Consider the following 20,472-nt stretch of genomic DNA (forward strand, 5'->3'; position numbering starts at 1 on the left):
ATGTGAATGTTTAAATGATACATTGATGGTGTTATGGGAACTGCTAAATACGTACGGATTTTGAAATGGAGTGGTTACACGATTTCGTAGTTAGTTGGTAGCACACGTAAGTCTTCCATATCACAATGCTTTCCTGCAGACGGTGGAGAAATTCGATATAGCTACGGGTAGCAATCCATAGCAGGAGCACAACTTAAGCAGCGACACAAGTGCAGAAAGAGAAGATTTAAAGGTAAATGTGATTAAGAACATACGACTGACAGATCACATTCACGGAATTGGTATCCTGGTTAAGTCCTCTCCAGCAGCAAACACCAGCAGTAACATTCCAGCACGCTTACAAGCTCTCCTATAGACATATTTGGCATACTTCTTTATTGGGAACAATGAAAAGCTGAAGGCAATTGACGTTCACATGCACTGTACCTTGTAGGTATAAAATCGACGTCCCGCACTTTTGCCCGCCATACTGAATCGTGAGCTGTGATGTCATCTGGCAGCTACGGCTGGTTCGTTACAAGTGTGTCACTCAGTTTTTCTATTAAGGCGTGCATGTGAATTCATTTTGTTTATGTATTACTTACAATAGTATATATATGTCATCATCTAACAAAAGAGAAGCACTAATGCAAGTCGCTCTTACAGTGAGTATATAATTTTTCACTGTATGAAGGAATATAATAAAGCACGGTGGTAAAGTGGTGTTTTTGACTGAAGTGCTTTAGAGCACCCCAGCAAATTAAGAAAAGATTATCAAAAGGAGAAGTACTTAATCATGCAAAACGTTTTTGAAAAACAGGAATAATATTTAACCCTATTTGTAAACATTTTTCCATAATTTTAATATTTTAGTTGTTGACGAGTCAAAAGAATATTAAAAATATGATGCATGAGGGAGAAATGTGTGGATTAGTAATGACCTGTTTGCAAAAATTTTCTTCCCGGCAAGTGAACATGACATGCAAATAATATCACGAGTTCTATGAAGTATCATAATGGAATTTAAGCGCCATTCCGATGCTAGGAGAAAACAACTCATTCAGCAGCCAAATACTAATTAAGTACAGCTCAGAACAAATCAGTTGTAGGAATTACGACATGCTTCATTTCATATGATAGCCATGAAACACATGTAATGTACCAACAGAAGCAATAAACAGAAAAAATTATGCATGTGTCGCAACTGAGGTGAAAAATATTTGGGACATAAAATAAAATTGTGTTGTCACAAGAATGAAGAGCGTTTTAATTTACTGTTCTGTAATGTAGTTTCAAAACTTGGGTGAGAAATGTCGTGATGATATGCACCACTAATGATAATGTCTTTTTCAGATTCTTAGTTATCAGCAAATAAAGCAAATGCTGGTTATTCGGGCTGCCAATTATCCGTGTACACTGCAGTGATTTTTGATAACATAAAGTGTAATGTGAGGTATTGTGTTATAACTCAAATGTGTATATTTGTTTAGGACACTGACTTCTGGTAGTGGAGGCATAGATAACAAAAAAATCCATGAATGGTTAAACAGCAGTACCCATGAACTAGGATTTAATTAGCTAAGTAATGCAGATGAAGTAAATAAGTGTGTTCCATTTAAGAAGAGTGTGACGACAATGCAATTGAAGAACCCTTTATCCATACCAAAGTCAATGAAGCGAACTGACCTGTTGTTAGAGAATTCATTTAGGTAGAACAATGTTTTAACTCTCTGGGAAATGATCAGAATCATGAGGAAAAGAGTTAAGTAGTTCTGGTCGCCAGGGTGATGCAAAACTTTTTTGATGTGCGTAGTTGATGACAACTAGCTTCGTATACAGATTAATGACAAAATATAAAGGAAAAAAGTTTTCAGTTACAGTGTTAGCAACAAACATCAGAACACAGTAACACATATTAAATATCTCCATGTAACGAACTGAAAATTTACCACCACTTCTGCACCTACACCTACACTTTGTGAACTACCATGAGGTGCATGACAGAGGGCATGTCCTTCTGTACAGTTATTAGGTTTCATTCCACTTCCGCTCACATATGGAGCATCAGAAGAATGATTGATTGAACGCCTCTATGCGTGCAGTAATTATTCTAATCTTATTCTCACGAGCCCTATGTGAGCAATATATAGGAGATTGTAGTATATTCCTAGAGTCTCCATTTAAAGCCAGTTCTTGAAACTTTGCTGACAGACTTTCTTGGGAAAGTTTACATCTATCTTCATAAGTGTTCCAGCTTGGTTCCTTCAGTATCTCTGTAACACTCCCATGGATTGAAAAGACCTGTGCTGCCCTTCATCGTATATGTTCAATAGCCCCTGTTAGTCCTATCTGGTACAGGTCCCACACACTTGAGCAATATTCTAGAACTGGTCACACTAGTGATTTGTAAGCAATCTCCTTTGTAGACTGATTGCACTTCCCCAGTATTCTACCAATAAACCAAAGTCTACCACCTGCTGTACCCACGGCTAAACGTATGTGATCATTTCATTTCATATCCCTACAAAGTGTTACACCCAGACTGTTGGAGTTGGCTGATTCCAAGCGTGACTATTGATATTATAGTCATAAGATACTATGTTTTTTTGTTTTGTGAAGTGCACAATTTTACACTTCTGAACATTTAAAACAAGTTGCCAATCTTTGCACCACTTTGAAATCTTATAAAGATCTGACTGAATATTTTTGCAGAGCTTCTTTCATGTAGTATTTCATAAAAGAGAACTGCATCAACTGCAAAAAGCCTGATGTTACTGTTATTATAGTCTGCAAGATTGTCTACATACAGCATGAAAAGTAAGGGTACCAACACACTTCTGTGTGGCACACCTGAAGTTACTGATGATGACTCTCCATCCAAGACAGTATGCTGTGTCCTCCCTACCAAAAAGTTCTCAGTCCAGTCACAATCACTTGATACATCATATGATCGTACTTTTGACAATAAGCTTAGGTGTGTTACTGAGTCAATTGCTTTTGGTAAATCAAGAAATACTGCATCTACCAGATTCACTTGATCCAAAGCTTAAGTTGGGTTTCACATGATCGATGTTTCAGGAATCCATGCTGGTTGGCATTAAGGAGGTCATTCTGTTCAAGATTCCTCATTATGTTTGAGCTCAGAATATGTTCAAAGATTCTACAACAAATCAACGTCAAGGATACTGGACAGTAATTTTGTGGATCACTTCGACCACCCTTCATGTAGACAGGTGTGACCTCTGCCTTTTTCCAAGAACTGGACACAGTTTTTTGTTCATGGGATGTACAACAGATTATAGTTAGAAGAGGGGCTAACTCAGCCACAAATTCATTATAGAATCTGACAGAGATTCCACTGGGCCCGGGAGCTTTTGTTCAATTTTAACAATTTTGGCCATTTCTCCTTACCACTGACACTAATACTTATTTCAGTCTTTTCAGTGATATGATGATTAAATTGGGGTGATTCTCCTGGGTTTTCCTTTGTAAAGGAACATCTCAAAATGGAGTTTTTGTTTCACTCACTAGGGACTGGACACTGCCTTTGATGCCACTAACAGCCTTTAATACGACCAGAATTTCTTTGGGTTTTCTGAAATACCATTTGGCAATATTCTGCTGCGGTAGTCATTGAAGCCATCACACATTGTTCTCGTGACATCCAAACCTATTTCACTCAGCGTTTCTCTATCTACAGCCAGGGTGTATACGACCCGTGAGATCCGGGAAAAACCCGGGAATTTTTTCGTCCGGGAGAAAACCGGGAAAAACCCGGGAATTTTTTAGAATTCCGGGAATTTTTCATTGTTTAGTTACCAGTTAAATTTTTGTGATTTTGACTGGTAATAACCAATACTCTAACGAAGGATATTACTGTATCCCGCTTCTGCAGAATAATACTGCAGCAACAAAACATGAACGAGAGGGAAAAAAACGAAAATAAAACTTAAGTTGCAAAGGAAATGCGCCATATACAACAACAAAACACAGTGCTCATACAAGCGTCTGCCAACCAAAGTGTGTCAAAGGCTTTAGGAAGAATATGCAGTGCTTCCTAACAACAAATTGCCTCCAATGAGCGTGACGTGACAGTGTTTTTACATTAGATTCATTTGAGCAGTTGCGGGCGAGCTCTTGCGCATGCGCAGTTGAGTCGCGTCTGAGTAGTACTTTCTCCCGCTTCTGGCTACAGAAGTGTGGCTGGGTGCCACTATCTAGTATTGTCCCGGTTCGGAAATATCGTAGGTCCAGGGCTGATGCACAGAGCAGTCTGAGTTGTAGTGGGGAGGTGGGTAGTCTCCACGTGACCTGTGTTTACGTTTAGTGATTTTGATGTTTCCTCTTCGTTTATTGCTCTCACATTAAATGAAAACATAACGAATTTCTGTGGCCAGGGGCTACCATATGAATTAAAATACGTTCGCATAATTACGGAAGGCTAAAACATGTTGTTAGTTTCAGGTTTTATTTCCACCTTTCTGACAGTCAAACATTAATCGTCTCGCAGAACAATGAAGTTATTTTTGTCGGTTTGCTAAAGAGATTTGGCTTTTATTAGTCTTTTGCACCGAGGCAGTCACTTTATTTGAAACGAAGTGTTTAATTTCACACTGTTAGCTAGTTTCAACTGTTCGCTGCATTTCAAGTGCACGTTTTCCATCTTCTAGCTCGTATGGCATTATGCCATAATAAAGAGCCAAACATGAGATAATGCAGCACTGGTACTCAAGAAAATTTACATCCGAATCTGGACATACGATTGTCCACTTTAAGGCGAATTATGCATTTTAGTATGGTTCACGAAATTCAGATGCTCTTGAAGTATCCTGTGGTGTCTTGTTTCTTTTATGACATAATGCAAGATCTCTTAATGTTTTACACGTACGAACATGCGGGCTTCCTGAGTCATCGTAGCTGCGCAGGCGCAGTGACACCTGTTATCTGGCGCTCTCTGGCAACTGCTGAAACGAACCCATTTCTAACAGGTCACGGGAAAATATTGCTTATGGTGGTTTGAAAAGTATTACTTTCAAAGTAAATTTCCTTTCACTCAAGAAGAACTATGTGGAAGAATGTACGATGAATTTCTTAAATCACAAAGCGTTTGACTCTTATTTAAAAATCAACTCTTTGAGGACGACCATCTGGAAGAATTATGAGCCCAGAAGATCAGACATTTACGTCGTTATTAAAAATTTTACTGGCTCATTTGTGTGATGTATCTTAAAGTGTAACGCGCGCAAAAAGATCAGCATTATATGTGGAAGCTTAGCTTCTCTTGCAGCTTATTAATCTTAGTGACCAATATTATTTCTGAAAGCTTTGTTTTTCTTGTAGCAACACTATGTATATTAACTTAAACCATTAACTTTTCTTTTTTGTGTGTTCGCGCTACTTAAGAGTGATCTTGCTATTGGCTGACTACATCACGTGTCCTATGCTGTCATCAGATGGCGAGATCACGTGACATGAGCTATGACTGGCTTACAAAAGCGCGTCGCAATCTCGATTTCATTGCTTCGGAAAGTAACATGAAGTGTTCAGTGGAATTCGAATTTATACCTCCGTAACACGAAAAAATGCAGCGTACCTGTTGCTGCACATTAAAGATATTTCCAAACCGTGATTTCCCCCCCGCCCCACCCACCCCCCACCCCCCCACCCTCCGTTTCATTTTCTACAGTGCTGGCAAATTCTACACCTGTGTATAAAACCATAAACATTCTAAGGATTGATAAGTTTTACAGCGCCGTGGTAAAGTATACTGTCACTTAACACGGAAAAAGTGTATTTTCACCCGGGAAATCCGGGATCTGGGAATTTTTTTTTTTTTTCTTGTCCATGTATACACCCTGTACATCCCTATGCTTTGTTTCACACCTATTATGCAGTAATCTCTGTTTCTTTAGAAGTTTCTTTATGAACTGTTCTACTGGGTACATACCTATCCAGTGCATGGTCTACTATTCTCTTAAATTTCAGACATAGTTCCTCTACATGCTCCAGCCCTGTGCTGAAAGTTTGAAGTTCCTAATTGAAATATGCTTACTGAACATAAGAATCTTTCTGCTTGTTTTAGTTGCCCTTTGTACTTTGTAATCAGTGTTGCCGCAACTACATCTTGGTCACTGGTGCCACTTTTGATGCAGACCACCTCAAAGAGGTCAGGTCTATTTGTTGCCATTAGATCCAATGTTTCACAGAATGTCTTATCATGACCACCAGTGGCAAAACTGTAATTTTCTCGGTTAATTTTTGTATGATTTAAGTCTCCACCAATGATTACAGTACGATTGGGGAATGTATTACGATTGGGGAATGTATGTACAAGTGATCTGAGATTTTCTCAAAAGTTTTCAGTTACATCCGGCTATTAGTCAGGTAGGTGACAGATGAATCCAATTATCATTTTGTCCCAACTCCTGATACTGAGTCTTGCCCAAGCAATTCCACATGTAGCTTCAGTTTCTGACTCCAGGGATTTGGGTTTATTGATTACTGTAACAAATACACCACTTCCATTTCCCATTTGCCCATACTTACAATGTAAATTTAATTTTTTTCCAAAAAATCTCACTGCTATCAATTTCAGGTTTTAACCAGCTTTCTGTTCCTAGTATTATGTGAGCTTCACAGCTTTCAAACTCTGGCACTTTGTTGTGACTGCTTCAGCAGTTTATCATTAGTGTTTTAATACTCTCACCTGTGCGAGGCATTTCTTTCCATCGTACACTGATTCTTCTGGGTTTCCTACAGCTATCGTTATATGGATCGGGTGGAAAGTCTCCTAATCTAAAAAGCCCTTGTGTGCACTCTACACACAGTCAACTACGTGAGTAGCAGCGTCTGATGTGTAGCATATACCTGACCCATTTACGGGCCCTACAGGTCTCAACCCTATGGTGCAAGTCTAAGTAGTCGCAGTAGCTTGTTACAGAATGTTTGAAGTCTGGTTCAGCCCTTTCACTCACTTCAGAACTCAAGTGCCACAATCAGTCCTGGGGATGATGCTGCAAGTTGTGAGCTTCATTGAAACTCCATGCGCAAGCCTGGTCTTCTCAATCTGCTCTTCCAGTTGCTGGAATTACCCAAGTATGACCTCAGAGTCCATATGAAAGGCACCATTTGTTCCAATGTGTGCCACAGTCTGCAGTTGGCTGTAAAGTGTTCTCTCAATGGCTGCTGAAAGAGCCTCTTCAACATGTTGAATGAAGTGCAATTGGAAATTTGTGGTAGGTCTTATGGGACCAAACTGCTGAGGCCATTGGTCCCTAAGCTTACACACTACTTAAGCTAACTTACGCTAAGGATGACACATACACCCATGCCTGAGGGAGGCCTCAAACCTCTGAATGAGGTGCTCAGGCATACGTACGGAGTGCACATTTTTGGTTTCAGTGAAAGACAGCATTCAGACTTGTAGATTGGGGAGACTTAACAACACCCTGAGTCCTCCCTGGTGCCCATCCACCCTGTACAGGCCAGCTAGATCTACCATTGAAATGCCACTTACAATCAAGTGGATGAGTAATGACAGAACCTGTACTTTCTACAGACGAGACATGACCCACAGGGCAGGATAGTACTTGAGGTACACCTGGCATTGATATCACAGGTACATGACTCTCAGGAGCTCTTCTAACACACCGATTCACAGCAGCTGCCAATTGTTTGACAGTGGTCAGCGCGATTTCCAGCTGCTTACAAATGTCAACCAACTCATCCCATGTTCAAGAACAGCATTCACAGTGGGGCTGTGTTTTGGCTGGTGCAATGTATAAAAAGGCATCGAACAAAAAACTTTAATTTAAGCTTGTTGATTATCTTTTAATCTGTTGAGCTAGAAGGTTGCTAATTTCATACAAGAACTGAAGCAAATACACAAAAGGAGATTTCCATTAAAGTAACACAAAATCTGTGGTAAAAATTACCAGTTTCCTAAGACATTTTGATGTTAATTATAAGAGGATTGTCCAGAAAGTAATGCATCATAGTTTTTTTTCCTTCAACAATTCTTTGTTGAAAATAATGAGAATTACACACAGGAAAGAATGGTGCTATTTTTCCATGTAATCTCCATCCCGTTCTATGGGCTTCCTTCAGTGCAAAACAAGGGCATGTATACCCTCTGTCAGTACCAGTCCATGTCCTGGTGGTGAAGCCAGTGATTAAATGTGTGAATTACCTCCTCATCATCCTCAAAATGTCTTCCACAAATGGTATCCTTTAATGGCCCAAACAAGTGGAAGTCCGAGGGGGCTAGGTAGGTCAGGTGCGACAGCCACGGATGGTCTCCCTTACCGCTGTAAATTGTGGAGCTCTGCTGAACCGCCTTCTGATTACCTCACCCTCTGTGCCCAGTGACTAGTTGTGCTTCTGTCGACAGCAGATGCTCCGAAGACTTTGCACAAGCATTTGTGAAAATTCCCCACAGTTTCTTTCTCTGCAGTGAGAAACTATCCTACAGCTATGCTATCTAAAGTTTTGCATTCGTAGCATTGTTTTCGGCTGAGAAAAAAAACGCAGTGCATTACTTTCTGGGCAATCCTCAAGGTTGTTGGAAAACTCAAAAGCAGAGTTAATTTATGATAAATGCAGATCATATATACAGTTACTCCTCTTTGAGGGGAAACTAGATCCTACATAACATGTTTGCTAGAAAATCTGCTACAGTAACTAAATCAAAAACACCAGTTTACTACAAATTCTCGTAGTTTTTACTAAGGACAATGGTAGCTTCCAAAAATTCTCAAAAACACATGTGTATGTGCATTGATATACAATGAAACTGAGAGGTGATGCATTCTTTGGCACAACTGCAAACCACAAACACTGATTTGCAACAAAAATAAATTACATATCCAAAACACTTGTACTGGTAACTTATGAAAATATGGTTTTGTAAGCATCCAAAAATTCTCAAAAATAACCTTTTTTCACATAATTTACAATGAAATTAGAGAATAATTATTTTGAACAAGGATAGGCCTATTGTTCTCAAAAAATTTAAAAAAGACTTACGCAGAAGACAAATAGAAGATTTGGCATTATGAGATAATAGCGGGGAAATGTAGCACATAATTATAAGATACACAAGAAACCTACTTTTGAAGTAGTGGCTGAGGATTTTGGATCAATGTAAAGTCATTTTGATGGGATACATTTTAAGCAAATGAAAATATTCAAGTAAGTTTATACAAGTTTTTTATGAAGATGGCTTGGAAACTGGAAATCATAATCATTGGAAAAGTGGCAAAATAGTTTCACAAATTCAAAGAACCAGTATTTGTTACAGATGTGTAATGAAACTTGGTTCCACAACAGGGTGTGCAAAGTGTGGTTTACTGGTTCTGGTACAAGTAAGAACCTGTATGCCAAAAAGAGGAGCTGCCACCTGATGCCAAGTGACAACCAAAACAGCCACAGTACAAAAGCTGTGCATGCAACTGGGCCTGTGAGAGCTTGCGGCCAGCCTAATGCCATCACGACTGATTGCACTGAGGATGTTGAGCAAGTAGATCCCACAGATCTGTATGCTCAGCACCCACATGCCATCTACAATCTCACTAAACCTTGAATAGTAGAGTATGTGCACCCTGTCTGCTCCCCAAGACCTAGGGCTGCTGTACTTACAGATGATAAGTGTTAACATGGACCTTGCCTTCACCTTCAAAAAGCCTGCTTTCAGGGTGCTCATGCAACAAAGTTAAGAGCCAGAAACCATGTTGAATCTTGATATGGCATCCCTCATTTGTTAAATAGGTAAATGAAGATGATGATGAGAGCAGATAAGTCCGCATCTCGTGGTCGTAGGGTAGCGTTCTCGCTTCCCACGCCCAGGTTCCTGGGTTCGATTCCCGGCGGAGTCAGGGATTTTCTCTGCCTCGTGATGACTGGGTGTTATGTGACGTCCTTAGGTTAGTTAGGTTTAAGTAGTTCTAAGTTCTAGGGGACTGATGACCATAGATGTTAAGTCCCATAGTGCTCAGATCCATTTGAACCATTTTAGAGCAGATAAAAATAAACAAACAAACATGTGCACACCAGTTTGCAAAAAATTTAAAACTAGTTTGTGTAGCCCCTTCCTCTAGCTTGATTACCATTAGTTTGAAATGACACAGGTTGAAGGAGGGTACAAACATCCAGAATTGTCCATGAATATGGAACTGACTGGTGGCAATAGTGGAAAGGGTTGCACTTAAAATAATTTCTTAAGGGAATTCATTCTGCTACTCAAATATGTAAAGCACGACTTCACCATCTTATGACCGAATACAGCTTTATATTAGGAAAGACAATAGGAACACAGGCTGCCTATCATGAAAAACAAATTGATGAAGCCTAAATGTATAATTTATCTAAATCAATGCATGTGCCAATTTAATGCTCTTTTCATAGGAACCCATCACCGTGGGTTCAGGAAGTATCGATCTACCATCAACAACCTGATGCTGCTGCACTTACGCAAGTGACTTTTCTATGAAGACAGCATTGAACTGGTACATTCTTTGACTAAGGAAAGTCCTCATCTTTAGGTAAGGCAACAGTTGCCTTTTGCTTCAAGGTCTGCACTACAGAGTTCTTTAACCACCTGCCTATGTAACATATATGCTACATCCAACTTTTATTATTCTTTTGGCTCAAGGAGTAAACTGAACTGTCTGTACCTGATTGCATATTACACTTTATGTCATGTATCTTCCGTCCATCACTTATTTTCGTTTCTGCATGTTCCCAGTAGGTGGTAGTATCTTGTTGAAGAAAGCTGTTTATCATACAGTCTGCATTTCTATGAGAAATAAAGATAATTTCTCTGTTTTTAGCAACTTTAAGTACAATGTACTTAGAATATCCTGCAATATGTTAACAGTACACTACTGAATGAGTGACTGTTTATTTCACCACAAGAATACAGCAAGATACTTTTTTCTGTGCAGCACTGGGTCTACAATTCAGCAATGACCTACGCTTTCACATTCCAGTGCCACTGTTTCATACCATTTAGATGTTTAATACCATTTAGATGTTTAATACTGAGTTTTCTGGGTAGTGCATGTATTCCAGTTATATTCTAACAAACAGTATTCACTCTGAACATATCCTAAAATTTTGATGAGTCACACCGACTTTTTAATCTAAGGAAAAGATAAAGTGCTACTCGCCATAAGGGTGACACACTGATTTGTAGACAGGCAACAAAAGGACACTTAAGACAGAAGCTTTCCGCCAAAAAGCCTTCATCAATAAATAAACACACACACACACACACACACACACACACACACACACACACACAAGCACACAAGCACACCTCATGCACCCAACAGCCATCTCCATCAACTCAGACCAGAATCCTGGTCTGAGCAGCTGAATATAGTGGTCATGTGTGTGAGGTGTGCTTGCTTGTAAGAACAAATGTGTGTCTGTGTGTTTCCTTTTCTTATGAAGGTTTTGGCCAAAAGGTGATGTGTACATGTGTTTTCGTTGTGCCTGCCTGCAACTCAACGTGTTATTTTATGGTGAGCAGCAATCTATCTTTTTCTTACACTGTTGATACCTGGTTTCCATTGTTTCAATTTTTAATTTAGTATGGCATTTTAGTTTTATTTTGTCACAGAACAATGCACTGATAACCAATATAAACTTTGTATTCATAAAATATAAGCTCAGAACTGAGGATGTTATGCCAATACCTTTGTAATTACTTAGATATTTGTTCCATCTGTGATTTTGAGGATGGTGGCCATACTGCCTCCCTCCATAAGCTGGGAGACTGTGAAGTCTGCCACAGTTAAAAACTTCTATAATAACTTCACTTAATTTTCTGTCAGTGTGCCACAGCATGCCACACTTGATTCAGTATTTTCTTCTTCTTCTCCTCCTCCTCCTTCTCCCCCCCCCCCCCCCCCCTCTCCCCCGTCCACTCTCTCTCTCTCTCTCTCAAATAAAAGGGGGTTCAGAAATAAACACTACACTAAACTAACGCAAGACCATAATGGTACTGACCGACCGCCACGTTATCCTCAGCCCTTAGGCGTCACTGGATGCAAATATGGAGGGGCGTGTGATCAGCAGACCATTCTCCCGGCCACTGTCAGTTTTTGGACCAGAGCTGCTACTTCACCATCAACCAGCTTCTCAATTTGCCTCACAAGAGCTGAGTGCACCCCATTTGCCAACAACACTTGGCAGTGGGCAGTCACCCATCCAGGTGCCAGCCAAGCCCAACAACATATAACTTCGGTGATTTGATGGGAACCGTTATTACCACTGCGGCAAGTCCATTGGCAGGGGTTCAGAAATGTTGTATCAAAAGTCCAATGTAACCCTCTCTACAGGAAACCTGATCCAGGCTGGTGATGGTTGTAGTCTTGGTTAAATGTCCTACCAATCTCTGAGTGGCCTGCAGTTACTGTTTGGAAAGACATCCTTCTTTCAGCATAGCTGTTAGAGGTGGCTGACTGCTCTATCTGGAAATCATTATGATAGATTTCCATATTTGTTTTGAGATAGTGGAACAGCTTACTTGGTGCAGCAACACTTGTCACATTTCATCCTGCTACTTTTAACAGTTCATTAGTTCCTTGTCCTAGACCCAAACAGCTGCTAGCTCTATGTATTTGGACTTCCACAAAGTGCATATCAATCCCTAGTTGCATTATTTATGCACCAAGAGAACAGAATATATAAATAGCTAGCCTGGAAACTGTGGAACATAAATCAGTGAATTATGATGAGACACACACATTTTTGGAAATTGTTGCACTGTTCAAATACAGCTGGTTGGCTGTACAATATCCATTTTGACAGTTCCCTTTTAGGCATTGCCCAGTCTGCAAAGTGTACCTAACTGTGAACAGTCACTAGTGTAAATCGTCATCCATTTCTCACTGAGCTGTATGAGAGCTGAAGAACTTATTGAGATGTCTTGAACAATGTAAACTGAGATGGGTTGAACATCCCACCAACAACGAGGCTATTAGAGATACAGCACACATGCAGATTTTGGAAAGAAATCAGCTGTGTCCTTTTAAAAAAAAAAAATGATCTCGACATTACAGTTAAGCAATTTTATGGAAGTAATGGAAAAACTAAATCTGCATTGTCAGATGGGATTTGAACAGCCATCCTTCTCTACATGAGACCAGTATTTTATCGCTGCACCATCTCAAACAATTCTAGGAACAAACAGGGAAGCTGTGCCTCAAGGACTGTCAGAGCCCCATGTTCTGCGGTGTTATTAGAGTATATGTGTGATAAACGTGCAGTTACCGAAACAGCACATAAACTATTACAGAGACTGCTTGCAAGTTGATGTTGAGGGTGACAGGCGAGGTAAGATATGTTTCATTAACAAGATGGGAACACCTTCTTTAGCTCCTTCCTCACTTATGTCCTCCTTTTGGTGGAGACCGTAATATCCTAGCATACAAGTTTCAACATCTTTAAAATGTGATGCTTGGAGTCTTAAATAATATCAGCTTCTGTGTGCTATTAGTTGCAGCTCCTCTATATGTTCACTGTCCCATTCAGGTTTCATTACAGTATCAAAGTAATTTGATAGGTGAGGTTTCATCACTTCCATGCTGCCCAAAGCCCAAACTGTGTACACATAGGAGCTGATGGTTCAGAGGATGAACTGATGATTCCCTTTGACACACTTCACATATGTTTACTTTTATTTAAGGATTCTTTTCAGACTCATCAGTAAACACGACTATGGAATGAGCTGACAGTTTTAGACCTGTTCTTATACGCTTCCATTTTTTCACTTTCTTTATCAGTAGCAATGTTGATGGGAATGAGCATTTTGAGATGTTGCTTACTGTATTTTATGATGCTTATTATTATTATTATGCAGTTTGCAGTATTTTTATGGTCTCAGCACTTTGTGCAATTGGTCTGCACATGTTATTACAGTGGGGATAGCGACTGCCTTGCAGTTCCATTTGTAGAAGCTGTTGGGTTGTGCCTGAGTCGATATATCCACTTAGGTGGCAGCTTTTAATTTCTGTTAGAAAATATGTGGTCAACAATGAAGGTTGTAGTGCTCTGTGTATCTTCTCTCTGCAGTATAGGTCACTCAGTGGGTAACCATTATCTCTTGAAACACTGAATGCCCATTACGTGCAGCAATTTGGTTTTCATCACCTCAGAACAAAGCTGTCTATGCACAAACATGTGTTGGCCAACTAGTGAAATCAAGAAAAAATCTGAAACAGAACCTAGCTACAATTCACCCAGGGGGATCATCTGCCAGTTAATATATGAAGTGGAAAGTCCATCTGACATTTCAGAGTATAATTAATACCTGACAATAACTATAACCCACACTGCTTACATACTGCAGCTCTTAATCATTTCCATACCACTACATTCTCACTCTCAAGAAATATTTGGAAGAAACAATGTTCTGTCTACAGAGAAAGATGATTGATGTATCATACCTTTTTTTTTTTTTTTTTTTTTTTTAGATGCAATCATATTATATATTGACAGTCATAACAAATTTCAGCTGTACATTTGATATCTTCACAGTCTACAGTATATAAAAATATAAAAAATCTACACAAAACTTAAAATCTGTAGATGGTTTGCCAGTTCTGTTTGTAATTAACATAGAATAAAGACAATAATACTTGGTGGTTCATACCTGTCTATAACATTATGGCTCTCGTTAATAAATAGTTCAAACTCAGTTTCAAGTGACAACTAGAATGTAAGCTAGTACTTACAAAATTGTGCGGTTTTTTAGATAGTCATCATCCATATGCACAAATCATGATTTACCATTCTGTGTGAAATAGTGTTGACTTGCAGATTTGTCCCAATATTTTTTATCCAGAATAGCTTCCTAGCTCTTGAGGTAATGTGGGATACACTATCACTTTGACATCATTTAAGAAATAGGATACCTTGTGTATTCATCTAAGCTCCAAAATTAATGCGATTTTAAGAGATTTTAAGGGTGCCTGCACAGCACCTACCATTCATTTGGTCATGGTGCATTTATCACTAGGTTTATCGGTCAGCCCTACAAGTCATCTGAACAATATTTTTTATCACACTGGCTTCCATTAGATGAAGTAAAACTTTTCATTACTTTGATTCTTTTACTGTGCATTTCAGCTAAGCAGTATCATACCCAAGTTCACTTCTATTACATGCTGGACCAATCTCCTATGATTCACTACTATATGTGTGGAGTTCTTGGACTTTGCCACATGTACAACCATTCAGTTGGGTTACACTCACGTTAAGTACTCTTTTGTACATTGTTTCAACAATATATCTGTAGTTATTTTATCTTCAAATAAGTGCTACTTATATTTATTCCAAGATTACATTTAAAAATATCGGTAGTCTGTAGCCGAAACTGTACAGTAATAGAAACAAAATTCAAGAAGTTTTACTACATCCAATGGCAGGTGGTGTGGTAAAATGCTGCATAACAAATAACTGAAACAGGAATCAATGTGAAAAAATTACTGCATTATATGCCACAAAACCTTCATCTGGTAAAATGAAAGAAAATTTTTTTCCCAAAAGAACAGCAACAATAACTTACTGTTAATCTGTGGTGAAGAAGGTCCAATACTGTGCTCACTTTATTGCTAAACAAAACGTATTTGCAGTTTACTTCATTTGCTTGACAAGCAAGAGTATATGACGTACATACTGTTACATAGCATCTGAAAAAGACATAATTAATATTAGAAACTACACCATTTAATTCAAATTGGTAAAAAGAATTAGTATGTGTACATAAAGACCGATTGCTATGATTTTGATTTTAGCTTACTTGGAAGACAAGTATGGAGCCATGTTTGGAGGTACATCCATAGCCAAATTAAGCATGTTTGAAAGCACAGTAAAACCATTCAGTGCCTGGAAAGCCAACTGATCAAGCGTATTCTGTAATGACAACACACAAACAAAATAATGTGAAAGGTGCATACCTAACAATGTAGGGAAAGAAAAACACTAAACACACTCACACTCACACACACACACACACACACACACACACACACACACACACACAATAATTATGTTCAGTTTGAATTCTGACAATAGCCTGGCATATGGACAGCAATGAGAAGACATAAAAAATGACGACAGAATCAGCAAAAATACATGGAAGAAACGAAATGATCCAAATACAAAACTAGCAGTCCTTGTCATCAGAGATGGAAAAAGGTTTTTAAAGAGGTGTGTAGAAAAATCACAACTATTTTTTATTTTTTGATGAAAAAGAATACAACCATCAAGTTACCTTCCATTAGGTTTGTGGGTGCACTCAACGACTGTGATAGGACTTTCAAGCAATCAGTTGTCCTTTTCTTTCAAGTTTTATGAGGCAAATCTAGATTTTCGCTGGAGCCTAGCCATTATCAATGCACTGTTTCATAGTATCAATGCATGTCCTAGTACATCAGTTTCCTGTTGTTTGGGCTTCGGTTAGTTTGTTCAAGACTACTGTGACAGAAGCCTGAACAACAGGGGACTGACATACTAGGGCATGAATTTATACTACGAAATAGTGCATGATGATGGCTAGGCACTAGCTAAAATCTAGATTTTGCCTGATAAAATCTGAAAGAAAGGGATGAATGAGTGCTGTGCGCTATCATTTGAAAAAGGAGTATAAGATGGGGGAAACCTGTGGATGTTAGGGAGTATAAGCTGCTTTAAAATGATTCTTCATTTAATTGTTTGAAGTTACAAATTATGTCGACTAGAAAAATAAAAACATTGTATCATTTTTTGAATGAAAATGTTAAATATGAGATGGCTGGTCAAAAGTATGAGAAACATATGACATTCTTAATGCATGTTTACACCTGTGCAGTTTTCTGGGTGCGCTATCTGCATCCAGCCATTGCGCAAAGAGGGAGGAGGTGCACGCACCAGTGCAAAGTCACTCGTGCCTCTAATTCATGCACATGGGCCATTGTCTGCAGACATAGGAGTCTCTTTAGCATAGATGGGGAGAAACGTGTAACAGCTGTACACTTGTGCATTGTCCTCTCCATTTGGTGCTTTGTTTCACTACATTTCACTGTTAAAAGATTCAATTTTTAACATGCATTCAAATTTGTCTTTGCATTAGCACTTTGGCTTAGTGGTCCAACGAGAAACATGTAGAATTTGAATAGTTTTATCATCCATTTCCTGTTTTCAGGCTGTTTAATTCTGTGGATTATAAAAACAGAGTTTCAAGCTCCTCACAAATAAGAACAGCCTGGAAACAAAACTGTCCAACCCTCCGATGAATACACATTGAAGAAGAGCACTGATTCTGGGGCTCTTGATGTGCCAAAGCCATCCTGGTTCCTTTCCAAGCCACTCTGATTCATAAATAGTTCGCAGGAGGGAGAGAAAAGAACACAGAAATTTCTAGCAGTAACGCACATCCATAAACTACTTTTTGATCTGCAAATGGAATTGGAAATGCAACATCTAATGTCTGGTTATCACTTCATTAGCCACCGGTCAATCCCTGTATGTTACAGATCCACATACGAAACTACTTCCTTCTATGCTTCACAAATTTCAACACATCTGGCTTACAAGGGGACCACCCCCAATACCTGTAATGTTTATTGCATTTCGGCCAGGTAAGGTTTGTGGCTACCACGATGGCAATAAGGGTTCAAATCCTGCCTCTGTAGTTATATATTTTTTCCTTCCTTTTCTCTTTTTCTTTCTTTCTTATTGTGCAGAATATCATTAAGTCATACATGTCAGGCAAAATTATTCAAAAATTACCATTTTTGCCATGGTAATTTTATTAATAAATCAAACAAATTTTCTTCAGATGTGTATTCCATTTGTTACAGCATACAATACAGAACCATATTACTCACTATTGCTTACCTGGCTTGACATGCTAGAACAGAAGTTTTGATGGCATTTGTTGTGTAAGCAACTGAAACAGCGATTTGTAGAGCACTAAGCACATTTAATGAAAAGTACTACCCTGTAGGCACACTGATTTTTCAGAAGTGATACCAGAAAACACAGTTCTTTCAAATTCAAATAGACCGTTCTTTCTTCGATCGACTTTGATGTGAACCATACTGTGAATGCAGGTGCACTAAATTTATGCTGAATCAAAGAATGAATTTTTTATGGAATCTTGTCTCTAAACAATTTCTCTATTAGGCTTTAGCAAGGTGGAAGCATTCTGAATTTTTTTCATGAAAATTTTAACCTGCTTGTAAAAACAAAAATCACAGGACTGACAAAGTGGAGTGCCCTTTTGTGGGGTAATTTTTATGGTGCAGATGCAAGCTTTTGTTTAGTTTATAGTTTGACTGTAAAGTGTCTAATCAGTCTGCCTTCCCTACAAATGTGAAATATACAGAAACATATCTTGTCCCATGAACAGAAGACTGATAGATATTAAAAACTCTTCGTACAGCACAATCATCAACTTCCCTGATTTCGTGCAGATCACAATTAAATTTTCTAATTTATCTGTCCACTTATCCGCTCTTTTTTGAACAATCCAACCAAACTTCCTGAACGGTTCTTGCATACGTAGGAAAACATAAGGGAATACCTTTCCTATCACCATTGTAATATACTGTGCTGTAAAGGAAGGACTAACCTTGTACAAATTTTTTTTCTGCACATGGACAGTTTTCACTCCTTGTTCTGCATAGGAACACTCGTATGTGGATTGGTACTGGCAGCCATTTTGATTGGTATTAATTAAATAAACAAAATCACAATTGGTTATGAGTAATTTCTCTGCATCCAGAAATATTTAAAAAAAAGTGCAGTGTCAGTATTCAAACCTGTACTGTTAGCGAGGTAGCCATAAACCCTAGCTGCTGTGCTGCACTTGCTTGATCCAAACTCGTTACAGGTGTAGAAGATATGCATAAAACTTGAATATCTCTTTTCTCAAAACTAGGGGATGTCACATGAAAACCTGCTATCCATGTAGTCATAACAGATCCCTCTACAGCATAACCGAAATTCATCAAAATCTATAATTACTAAATCTGATAGTCCCCTTGTTAGACACTGAATGAAATTCACCAAAGCAACAATAACATGTCCAGACATTTCAGATACTTTGTGATGCTGCAGTCTATGGGCTCTCTCAGTGAAGCAAAAATATGTATTCATAATATAAACTGAAGGACTTTTCTAGCATGTTGATTTGGTGATGGTACTTTCTTTTTGTAATATAAAGTTTCCTTCTGTTTAGAATTCATCATTATGATTACACATTTTGTAAAATCAATAAGATACACATACTTCTATGTTCTTGACCTATTCATTATAAATGCTAATAATTATCAAGTACCCACAAATCTAGAGACATAACTTCTAGATCATTTTCCAGATCTTTTCATATGGTGCAGACATATTAGTAGCTGTATGAATTCCTCTTTCTTCCTTGACATTTAGCCAAGATATTATCCCCTCCATCTACATGTGCTGAATGAGTCTTTACAGTACACTCTGGTTAGGACTCTTCAAAAGGGTCAACATCACCCCGGCTGTCAACACTCTCGAAAGAGATTTGAGAATCACAGTCAGTCTCCTTAGTTTCCTCTCTCTTTCATGCACTTGCTACAACTTTGGTCAGAGCTTTAGTTTCCTTGCTCTTCACTGTTTGGCCTTTTTTTGTTGTTTTTTTTGTTTTGAGGTTATTCTTTTTCAGCAATGAGCTTACTGTGTTGTTCTGAGGTTATTAAAAGTGAGAATGGGTCTATCCGATTACATTTAGTCACAGGTTTGTAAGGGTTACACCCTCTTCCCCCTCCCTCTCTCTCTCTCTCTCTCTCTCTCTCTCTCTCTCTCTCTCTCTCTCTCTCCTGTCACAGTGACATTTATGGTTTCACTAAACTTTTTTGTTTTGAATGTTACAACTCTTGACTTATTTCAGGATCCAGTTGATACACAACATACTGTGACCTTACATCTGGGCAAATTCCAGTGTTCTTGAAGCCTGAAACCATGTTTTTAGGCTTTGAAGCATCTGGTCAAATTTTGGAAACAAGATCCACAAATTCTGATTTTGATGATGTTCTCGGATTGCTTCTTTCCATTGAATCAACTGTTATTGAACGGCTTGAAGCAACACTTATCTAAAGGTTGCAGCTGGTCAGTTATCTGTGGCAGCAGTTTCATGATTGCAACTTCCTCTTTTGTCACTTTTTCAATTAGTGTGGAATCCAAATAATTAAGGTGTCCATCCAACAGTAAAGGCCTCTCTTTTACTGTATCACAGAAATTACTAAAATGACTTGAAATGATTGATGCTGTCATGAAATCATGAACTGAATTTGAATAAAACGTGTCAGGTAAATAATTTGTGCCCTTCCAAGGTCTCTCTAATGCATCCCATCACAGAGAACTAACAACTTGCAAACGTAACACAGTCTACATTCTCTAGCCACTGTCAACAATAACATAAAACACGGTATGACAACAGCTGCATTATTGCCAACAGCAGCAAGAAAAACA

At 38.6% G+C, this 20,472-nt stretch overlaps 1 protein-coding gene across 5 annotated transcripts in view; it reads right to left on the minus strand.

Annotated features, from left to right (window-relative positions):
* LOC124615778 (S phase cyclin A-associated protein in the endoplasmic reticulum) overlaps positions 1-20,472 on the minus strand; it is a 590,398-nt gene that overhangs the window by 380,759 nt on the left and 189,167 nt on the right. For all 5 annotated transcript variants that reach the window (XM_047143880.1, XM_047143883.1, XM_047143882.1 and 2 more), the window contains 2 exons: positions 15,785-15,897; positions 15,551-15,674 (listed from right to left, as the gene is read on the minus strand). In XM_047143880.1, coding sequence (XP_046999836.1) covers positions 15,551-15,674; positions 15,785-15,897 — 237 coding nt within the window. The remainder of the gene's footprint in view (positions 1-15,550; positions 15,675-15,784; positions 15,898-20,472) is intronic.

Source organism: Schistocerca americana, chromosome 5 (assembly GCF_021461395.2).
Source record: "Schistocerca americana isolate TAMUIC-IGC-003095 chromosome 5, iqSchAmer2.1, whole genome shotgun sequence".
Taxonomy (NCBI): Eukaryota; Metazoa; Arthropoda; class Insecta; order Orthoptera; family Acrididae; genus Schistocerca; species Schistocerca americana.